Here is a 9,856-nt window from a genome sequence, read left to right as displayed (position 1 = left end):
GCGTGCTGCAATTCACGGGGTCGCAAAGAGTCGGACACGACTGAGCAACTGATCTGATCTGATCTGATCATGTAGAGGGCCTTGCACACACAGACAAGGTGAGAAGAGGAATGTTTCTTTAATTCATTCAATGTATTTAAGTGCTATTTGCCCTGGAGCGATAGGGAAAATTTCAGAAAGGAATTTTAGGCATGCTAGCTATTCGTTTATCCCCTTCTCATTTCATTTCTTCCTTTCACAAAAGTCATTGGTGAGCAAAAGACCAATAACAACTGAGAATGGAGTGAGCTGACAGCAAGGTTGTTCTGAGGATAAGCAAGGTTCTCTGTAAACTTGCCTGTGACCTCACAGTAACACTTCTGCAGGTGTGGAAAGAGTCCCACAGCTTAAAATAACAAATGCCTAATGAATGCTGCAGCAGCCCGTACCTCTCAGCCCTGAGGTTCTCTGTCCAATGGTGACACCCCAACTACACAGCTTTTCTCTAAACAGAAAATGACCCCGTTTGGGGAAGAGTTAATATCCACTATGACTCTTTCTCTCTCTCTCAGGTGAACTAATTTACCTAGATGAAGAATTCTGAGAGTACTGTATTTCTAACACTGCAGTATTTACCTTCATGTAGAAAACAATTGAAGAGACTTAGCAGCAGCAGCAGAAACAAGTGTTGACAATGTAATTATAAAATTTTATAATCCAACAGTGAGTACAGTACTATGCCTTAACACATAGACCAAATCAAAACAAATTCATTTTAGTTGTCATTTATTACACATAAAGTGAAATGTCTAAAACATACAGTTGATGTAGAAAAATTATATTGTAGCAGGCATTAAAACTAAGGAACTTGTAGGATCGATTTATTGATCCTGCCCAAGTGTAGGCACCTTGGAATTGTAGGTAAATCAAATATCCCAAAACATGGATGAGATTATTTTGTGTAAAAGATAGAGAACACAGTACTTAAAAATATTCAAAGTAGTGAATACTCACTAGCACTGACTTTTTAAAAAAATTTTAAAGACTGTTAATTAGTACAATATTCCTACATATTATAATGCTCAGTACATCATAGATTAAATTACCTTGTCAAGTAAAAAAGTATGCTGAATATAATAAGAAGGGAACTGGGGGAGGATACTTTTAACTTAAATCCATGTTGGATCATAGAGAAAGCAAAGGAATTCCAGAAAAACATCTACTTCTGCTTCATTGACTACACTCCAGCCTTTGACTGTGTGGATCACAACAAACTGTGGAAAATTCTTAAAAAGATGGGAATACCAGACCACCTTACCTGCCTTCTGAGAAACCTATATGTGAGTTAAGAAGCAAGAGTTAGAACTGGACATGCAGCAAGACTGGTTCAAAATTGGGAAAGGAGTACATCAAGGCTGTATACAGTCACCTTGTTTATTTAACTTCTATGCAGGGAACATCATGTGAAATGCCAGACTGGATGAATCACAAACTGGAATCAAGATTGCGGGAGAAATAACAACCTCAGATATGCCAATGATACCACTAATGGCAGAAAGCAAAGAGGAACTAAAGAGCCTCTTGATGAGGTAAAAGAGGAGAGTGAAAAAGTTGGCTTAAAACTCAACATTCAGAAAACTAAGATGATGGCATCTGGTCCCATCACTTCATGGGAAATAGAGGGGAAAAGTGGAAAGAGTGACATTTTATTTTCCTGGGCTCCAAAATCACTGTAGACGGTGACTGCAGCCATGAAATTAAAAGATGTCTGCTTCTTAGAAGAAAAGTTATGATCAACCTAGACAGCATATTAAAAAAGCTGAGACATTACTTTGCTGACAAAGGTCTGTCTAGTCAAAGCTATGCTATGGTGTTTCCAGTAGTCATGTATGGATGTGAGAGTTGGACTGTAAAGAAAGCTGAGCACCAAAGAATTGATGCTTTTGAACTGTGGTGTTGGAGGACTAAATCAGTCCTGAATGTTCATTGCAAGGACTGATGCTGAAGCTGAAGCTCCAATACTTTGGCCACCTGATGCAAGGAGCCAGCTCTTTGGAAAAGATCTTGATGTTGGGAAAGACTGAGGGCAGGAGGAGAAGGGGGTGACAGAGGATGAGATGGTTGGATGGCATCACTGACTCAATGGACATGAGTCTGAGCAAACTCCGAGAGAAAGCGAATGGACAGGACAGCCTGGCATACTGCAGTTCATGGGGTCACAAAAAGTCAGACACGTCTTAGCAACTAAACAACATGTAATAGACAGCATTGGTGAATATACCAAGAACATTTCCCAATTTGGAAAAAAGATCAAAAGGAGTCCCAGGTGATCTCCAGAGTGCCAAAGATGGTTACCTTACAACTATAATGGAAACCATTGCCAAGCTGAAGATTTATTTAATGGCTACTCACTTCTTTAAACTTTAATTGTTGAAACTCACAGATTAGGAAATAACATTTATTCTCATACTGGCACTTTATCTCTCATACCAAAATTACTCACACCAGAGATTACCTAAACCAATATGAGACCGTTTCCTAAAGCACAGCATATTTGGGCTAGAGGAGATAAGACAAAGATCCCATATCACTTGAGCCCAAGCTACCCTGAACAAAACGAGCCTTACCACTAGTCCCCTTTTCCACAATAGGGTTTTATTCACTCATCTTACAGAGCAGGCATCATGGCCAACTAAATTACTATGACTCGACCCTGTTCAATAAGATCCAGACTCAGTAATCTTATGAACAAGATCAGTTTTCGTTTGGTTTTTTGTTTGTTTTTTATTTTTGGCCACGCCACATGGCTTTTGGGATCTTAGTTCCTGAACCAGGGATCAAATCCAGGCCCTCGGCACTGCAAGCACAGAGTCCTAATCGCTGGACCACCAGGGAATTCCCAAGATCCACTTTGTAACGATCATCTGAATTCCTCTTACAGAGAGACAATACTTAAGTGTCATGACTGGAGTTTGTAAATAAAAGCTTACAAGCTTACAAAATATTAGAAGACAACTACTAGAATTATTTTGACTTGTGGTTAGCTAAGATATTCAGTATGTTAGAATGCTGACCTGTCATTTGTTTTTATAGAGAAGTTAATAAAATAGTTTTCTTTTTAAAAATACTGATAATAGGCAGTGTTTCTACAATGTGCCCAAACAAAAAAGCAAACAAAAAAAACAGAACTTTACAATATTTGAGTGGTTAATCAGTCATTTTACTATAATATCTATTTTTAATTGATGTAAAATTTATGTATCATGCACAGACCTTCAAGGCTCAATTCAATGCACTTCAGTAAGTGTTTTGTGATCTTCATGTTTCCATCACTCCAGAAAGTTGTCTTGAGCCCCTTCCAGTCAATTCCCCCACCACCCAAGGCAAACTACTGTTCAGATTTCTATAGATGTGAGAAATACCCAACTTCCTTCCCTTCACACAATGTTTCTGAGACTTATCTACATGTCTGCCATCTATCAGTAGCTTTTAAAAAACAGCAGAGTAGTATTTCTCTGTTAAACAGATAAACACAATCTGTTTATCTATTCTCTTGTTGAAGGATATTTGTATTTTTTTATTTGTTGGGCTATTGTGAATAAAGGTGCTTGTAAACATAGAATCCTGTTCTGCTGTATAAATGTAATCATATCACCTTTAAACTTCTGTCTAAACCAGAAGCTGAGGGACCTGACAGAACTAGCATCTGTTTCCACACAAAATGAGTGAGAAGAGCCCTATCCCTGCTCCACAGCCCTGGCTGACTAGATGGGACCCACTCCAATCCAACCAGCCTACACCTGTGTTATGTGACACTCCAGGGGCAACACTTTGCAAGGAGAGACGCCTTCCCTGGAACATTTCAAACAGGCAGTGTTTAGGGTCAGTGGCACTAAAGCTCATCTCTGTTCCAACCCTAATCTAATGTTACAATGCCCCTACTACAGACAAAAACACAGTCTTAAAAAACAACAGCCAACACACATACACAAAAAGGGGCTTTTGATTTACCTGTTCTTTGCGGTCTCCCAGCACAGACCTCACCTAATCAATGGATAGCCACATACTAGTAACACAATTTTGGGCACTCATTTCCCAATAGGCAAAACTGGGGAAATTGTAGCATCTGTCTTAGGGTTATTTTGAAGATCAAATTAAATAATCTAGATCAAGTATTCACAGTTGCTTACACACTTAAGTACAAAGCATTAGCTATTATTAACAAAACCTCATTTCCAAAACTAATTACAGAATATAGCCTCAGATTTTCCTTTTCCTTTTCAAGGTAATAACAAGAGTTTCCTGAAAGGGATGTGTTCCCCTGCTCCAAATTACTTCACGTTAAATGTGTTCCCCCCCAAATTAATTCAAGTGCAACTGGCGTTATGTAAACCAAAGTGCACAGCCAAGCAAGTTTTGGCTAAATCACTTTTTTTAATCTGCAAAACGTCTAAGTAACGTACACTGGTGGTTTAAGTCACTAAGTCATATCCGACTCTTGCGACCCCATGGACTGTAGCCTGTCAGGCTCCTCTGTCCATGGGATTTCCCAGGTAAGAATACTGGAGTGGGTTGCCATTTCCTTCTCCAGGGGATCTTCCTGACCCAGGGATAGAACCCAGATCTCCTGTGTTGCAGGCACTATTACCCCCTAAAAGTGAGATCTAGTACTGACCACAAAACTGACTCCTGCCCCATCAATAAGATCATGTGATCCTGGGGTTCTAAGGCTTTCGAACATGCTAGTGAAAACAATGTTGACTACACGTATGAAACAAATAGCATCCTTAAGAAGATGATATATGCTCTTCCCATTTCACTCAGTTAAATGCTATCCATCCTTCAGATCTCAGGGAAGCTTTCTTAAACCCTCCTAACTTAATCAAGACTTTCTGCTAGACACTCTCAAGGTTCCCTTGGACTTTTCCTTCACAGCTCTTACTTCCATTCATATTAACGTACTCATAAGATTACTTAATGCCTGTCACCTTACCCACCAAACTATATGCTTCAATTAAAGGCCTGGCTGTATATTACACTCAACCTTATACCCCTAGTATCTACCACAATGTTTCGTACCATATAAATGATGTGGAACAAATAACATGAATACAAGAATTTCATTGCAGCTTCATTTGTCACAGTGAAAATTTGAAAACAACTCAAAAGTTTACTAATAGGAAAAGTAATTAAGCTTCTACATATGTAAGACAGAATAGTACACAACCATTAAAAAAGAAAGAGCTTAATCTCTATGTTCTGACATACCCAATCTTCCTAATGAAAAAGGAGAAATGTATTTTATTTCATATGTACTATATTGTGCTTAGATGTCTAAAAACACACACATCAAACTGTTAACAATGACTACATCTGAAGACGAACAGGCCTGGAAAAAGGTACTTTCACTTACTTTACACATTTCTGTGTTTCAGTATTTTTCAACACACATTTCTAATCAACTTTTTATGCTTTGAGCAACTGCAAGTCCATATAAATGATCATACACTGATGTTTAGTGCATATTTATATCACTATTTCTTAAAAATATTTCTTGTAATCATCTCCGCAGAAACTGAGAGAGGAAGGTAACACAAAAGATAATATCAGCCCCTGTAGCATAGGTTAACAGCTGTATGTAAACTGTCTAAATCACAGAGCAAAAAAAAAAAAAAAAAAAAAAAAATCACAGAGCAAAATAAACACAACAGGAGCTACAATGTGGGTCTGTTTTCTTGGTCCAAGGTTCCTTCCACTACACATCAGTGCCTTTCCAGTAAGGGACACAAGCCTGTCTTGATATAATCAATGTTTTAGTACCAAGGACTAGAAGAGATATGAAACTACTCCCATTTCCACCCACCTTTGCAAGTCACGAGAGGGTACTGCAGACCAATGGCCATAGAGGCTTCTTTTAATAACCCCAGAGAAAGGGAGGTTATAAAATTCTAGTGCATGCTAATCACTATTAGACAATTCCCTTATGTTGAGCTGAAACCTGTCTCTTTTACTTTGACTCACTGGTTCAAGTTTGGCATTTGGAATGCCAAGCTTCTCTCCTCTTTGAGAATATATTTAAGACAACTATCATCTGTGTCTTTTTGGGATACTGTCTGAAATTTATAAGCTGTTCTTCAATAAAACATCTCATTATCCAACTTTTAACTTCAGTCTTGATAAACTACTTGGCAGAGGACAAGGGGAACTATCCTGCAAGACTCCCACAAAATAATGAGGTACAAAGTAGTCAGTTGTTACTATAATCCTCCATGGAGAGTTACAGAGAACCATGCACATCTTAGCACTCCTTTGTTAGAGTCAAACACTTTCTGGTGTAAAGCACAGGAATGAAGACACCGTCAGATGCTTACAAAAAAATCCTGGCTTTCGACAGCTGAACATAGCTGGTTCAAGAATTTGCCATGAATGCAGTAGCATTCCTTACTATACCTCCGTAAGACACAGGAACAATCAACCTGATGATCCTTTCTCAGTAAAATATTTCTTGCTGTTTTTGTTAGCACCTTCAATAACAAAGCACCTGGTGGTTCCACCAATGTACAAATGAGACTTCCTCACAACTTAATAGAGACAAAGCAATGAATGATAAAAGTAATAAACAGAATGAAACTTATCAACTGAACTTGAGATGCATGAAAAGATTTGAAACCATAATGACAAGGTTGTTAGATAATACTAGAAAACACACAATGAAAAGTACAGGAAGTCCAGGAAGAAGTGCTAGGACAAGAAGTACAAGTTCCAGAAGCCTTGTACTTACAAGGACAAGAAGCACAGTAAGCTACACTGCCGCTACTTATTAAACAGGGCTTCCCTGGTGGCTCAGATGGTAAAGAATCAGCCTCAATCCCTGGATGAGGATGATCCCCTGGAGAAGGTAATCGCAACGCACTGCAGTATTCTTGCCTGGAGAATCCCATGGACTGGCAGGCTAATGGGGTTGCAAAGAGTCAGTAACACTTTCACTTATTAAACAAACTGCTTTTTATCACCTGATGAAAAACAACAGAAGTAAATGCTTGTACAAAAACTTAGAGTAAGAATACAGGACAAGACAGACATCTATTTGGAACAGCACAGCTTTTTACTCTGTTTTACCTATTGATGACAGGCACAAACTTGGTAAAGTCTTCCCAAATGTTGCTCCAGGTTTTCCTTCTGAATTTGAACCAAATTAAGAGCAAGGAGAGGGCCTCTGAGCATCCAATCAAAAATAATCCCCCCTACTCTTCACTCAACTGTGCTTCCCTTCATCAGAATTTATAATTATACATCTCTGTGCTTATTGTCCCATGACCCAGAAAACCGTAAGTTCCTTGAAGTCAACTCTTTTGAACACTGTATACACATGTAATAGGTCCTTGAACAGGAGAGATGCCCCTTAAATATCTGTATAGTGAAAATAGAAAGAGGAAAGGAAAAGGAAGTCCCTGGGTACCCTAAACAGTCATTTTGCTTTTGTAGCTAATGTTGGGAGAAGGCAATGGCAGCCCACTCCAGTACTCTTGCCTGGAAAATCCCATGGATGGAGGAGCCTGGTAGGCTGCAGTCCATGGGGTTGCGAAGAGTTGAACACGACTGAGCAACTTCACTTTCACTTTCATGCATTGGAGAAGGAAATGGCAACCCACTCCAGTGTTCTTGCCTGGAGAATCCCAGGGAAGGGGGAGCCTGGTGGGCTGCCGTCTATAGGGTCGCACAGAGTCGGACAGGACTGAAACGACTTAGCAGCAGCAGCAGCAGCTAATGTTGAGAAATTAATCACCTGTCGGACACTAATTATGATCCAGATTATTCATATACATGGATTTACTTTAACTTCACAATAATACTGGCAGGTTTCTCATTTGTGATCAAAGTAAGACTCAAAGAAACTAAATATTACATAACTTGCTTAAGCCATACATCTAGCAAATCTGGGCTCCAGTTTATGTTAATATCAGGTTTACCTGATATACTGGAGGCTGCCCCCAAGCTGCTCTTGTCTTCGATTATCTCCACTCCTTACAGCTAAGGGAGGAGGGGAAAATACTTAACAGCAAATCAGTAGGTGCATATAACCCAAGACTTTTGGCTATCTATTCAGTCTGAATTTGCTTCCAGCTTAAAGAAATCTTCTAAAGAAATATAAACAGCAAAACAAGCATTTTTACATTGATCAAATAATTTGATTCTCAAAACAATCTTACAAATGAGAGAGAAATTCCCACTGTGTTGGTGCAGATACTAGGGCTAAGAGCCCTTAAGAACTTTGACACTCTCCCTACAAACCTATGGGCCTGGGGTTTTCCAAAAAGAAATAGTGACTGCATAGACTTGGTGCAACCTTTGAAAAAAGACACTCGCGCCATAAACCTCGTTTTCCTACTGCAAATATGTAATCCAGATTCGGAACGTTCAACGACGCGATTTTCCCATTGCATTTTAAATTTGATGAGGGTCCCGTTCACTTTATACAATTAGTTAAATGTTGACTGCCAAATATAAATATTTACGAGGAGACAACACATGCAGGTCAAAGAAAGGACGTGGGAATATCATTTTAGAAAGGGCTGCAGTGCAGCCAAAACTCCGGGCTGCGGTCCACATTTGGCTTCGCCAACTCCTCCTTCTCTCCCCTCCACTGAACCATTCCTCCCTGGAGTCAGATTTAGTGCAACAGGCAGGTTCCTACCTTGGTCTGAACACTCTTATCAAACTTGTCATTTTTGAAGCTAAAAGTATTCTGGTGCCTCTGAGGCCTGGAACGAGTCACGTTCCCTTTCTGTGAGCTCATCGCAGAAACGACAATCGCCTCGTTCTGGGACAAGGAAGGTGCAGGCAAGAGTAAGTTGCGAGGAACTATCCCACGGAGCTCACGCTTCTACTACTGACCCGGAAGGAACTTAACCAGCCTTTCTGTCCCCGCCCCCGGCCTACCCACGTGACTCCTCGAGGAGGTCAAAGGACACCCTCAGGCCTCTCAGCGCCCTCAAGGCCCTTTTAAAACCGCCCAGTCTCGATCCTTCCCCCTTCGCTCAGCCTCTCTCAATCCCGGCGTAAAAATCCCGCTTTCTTCGAAGCGAGAATTCCCCCATTGGTCCGAATGTGGAAGTCCATCAAAGTCGAGGGGCGGGGAGGCCTTGCTTCTATTGGCTCTCCTTTTCCGCAATCCCCGCCTCCTGCCGACTCTGCTCAGCCTCTCCGGAGCGCTACACCTCCGGGTTGCTTGTGATTGGTGGAAGTCGGGCTAAACTAGACTCCGTCCCTCCCCCTGCCCGCTCGCAGGCTGGAGCCGGGGTCAGCTTTGGCATCTTCCTACAGTCAGTGACCAACTCCTAGCTTAGTGAGCTCTCCGCAAACCCCAGGTTTTCCCTTCCAGCCTCCCGCCACGAGAGCGAGCCCCGCGGCCATCAGGCTGTAGGGGAGCGAAGAAAAGAGAATTAGAAAAAAGAAAAGATCTGGCTGGGTCTGGGTGGTGTCTGCAGTGCCAGAAAGGGAGGTGGCGGCGGCTGCGGCAGCTGCGACCACGGCCGCGCGGGACGTGAGGCCCAGGAGCAGCCGACCGCGGCGGCGGAGGCGGCCGCTCCAGCGCCTCGCGCCGGGGCCGTTAGTCAGCAGAACGCGAGCCAGTGTGGAAGAACAGGGTCGGCGCGAGGCGAGACTCAGGAGCTTAAGCCGGCCCCCTCGGGCGCCGCCGTCCTTCCACGTCCCGGCGCCGGGGGCTGCAGCCCTCTTCCCGGCTTCTCGGCCGGGCCCGCCCGCAGGCGGGCAGAGTCCGGCAGCGGCAGCAGCAGCAGCAGCGTGGATCGCGCCTCGCAGAGGACAGCGCGGCGGCAGAGGTTCCCTCCCGGCCCTTTCAGCCTGACGCCTTGGC

At 42.1% G+C, this 9,856-nt stretch overlaps 1 protein-coding gene across 1 annotated transcript in view; it reads right to left on the bottom strand.

Annotated features, from left to right (window-relative positions):
- The window catches only part of LOC104995165 (chromosome unknown open reading frame, human C9orf85), a 60,368-nt gene extending 51,489 nt beyond the window's left edge, over window positions 1-8,879 (bottom strand). Inside the window, exon 1 of the mRNA XM_010848891.1 lies at window positions 8,675-8,879. Coding sequence (XP_010847193.1) covers window positions 8,675-8,776 — 102 coding nt within the window. The 5' untranslated portion in view covers window positions 8,777-8,879. The remainder of the gene's footprint in view (window positions 1-8,674) is intronic.
- Between the last annotated feature and the right edge of the window lie 977 nt (window positions 8,880-9,856).

The sequence above is a fragment of the Bison bison genome, unplaced genomic scaffold (assembly GCF_000754665.1).
Source record: "Bison bison bison isolate TAMUID 2011002044 unplaced genomic scaffold, Bison_UMD1.0 scf7180017864278, whole genome shotgun sequence".
Classification (NCBI taxonomy): Eukaryota; Metazoa; Chordata; class Mammalia; order Artiodactyla; family Bovidae; genus Bison; species Bison bison.
The sequence above is the reverse complement of the archived record's forward strand: the minus strand, read 5'-3'. Positions and strand labels throughout refer to the sequence as shown.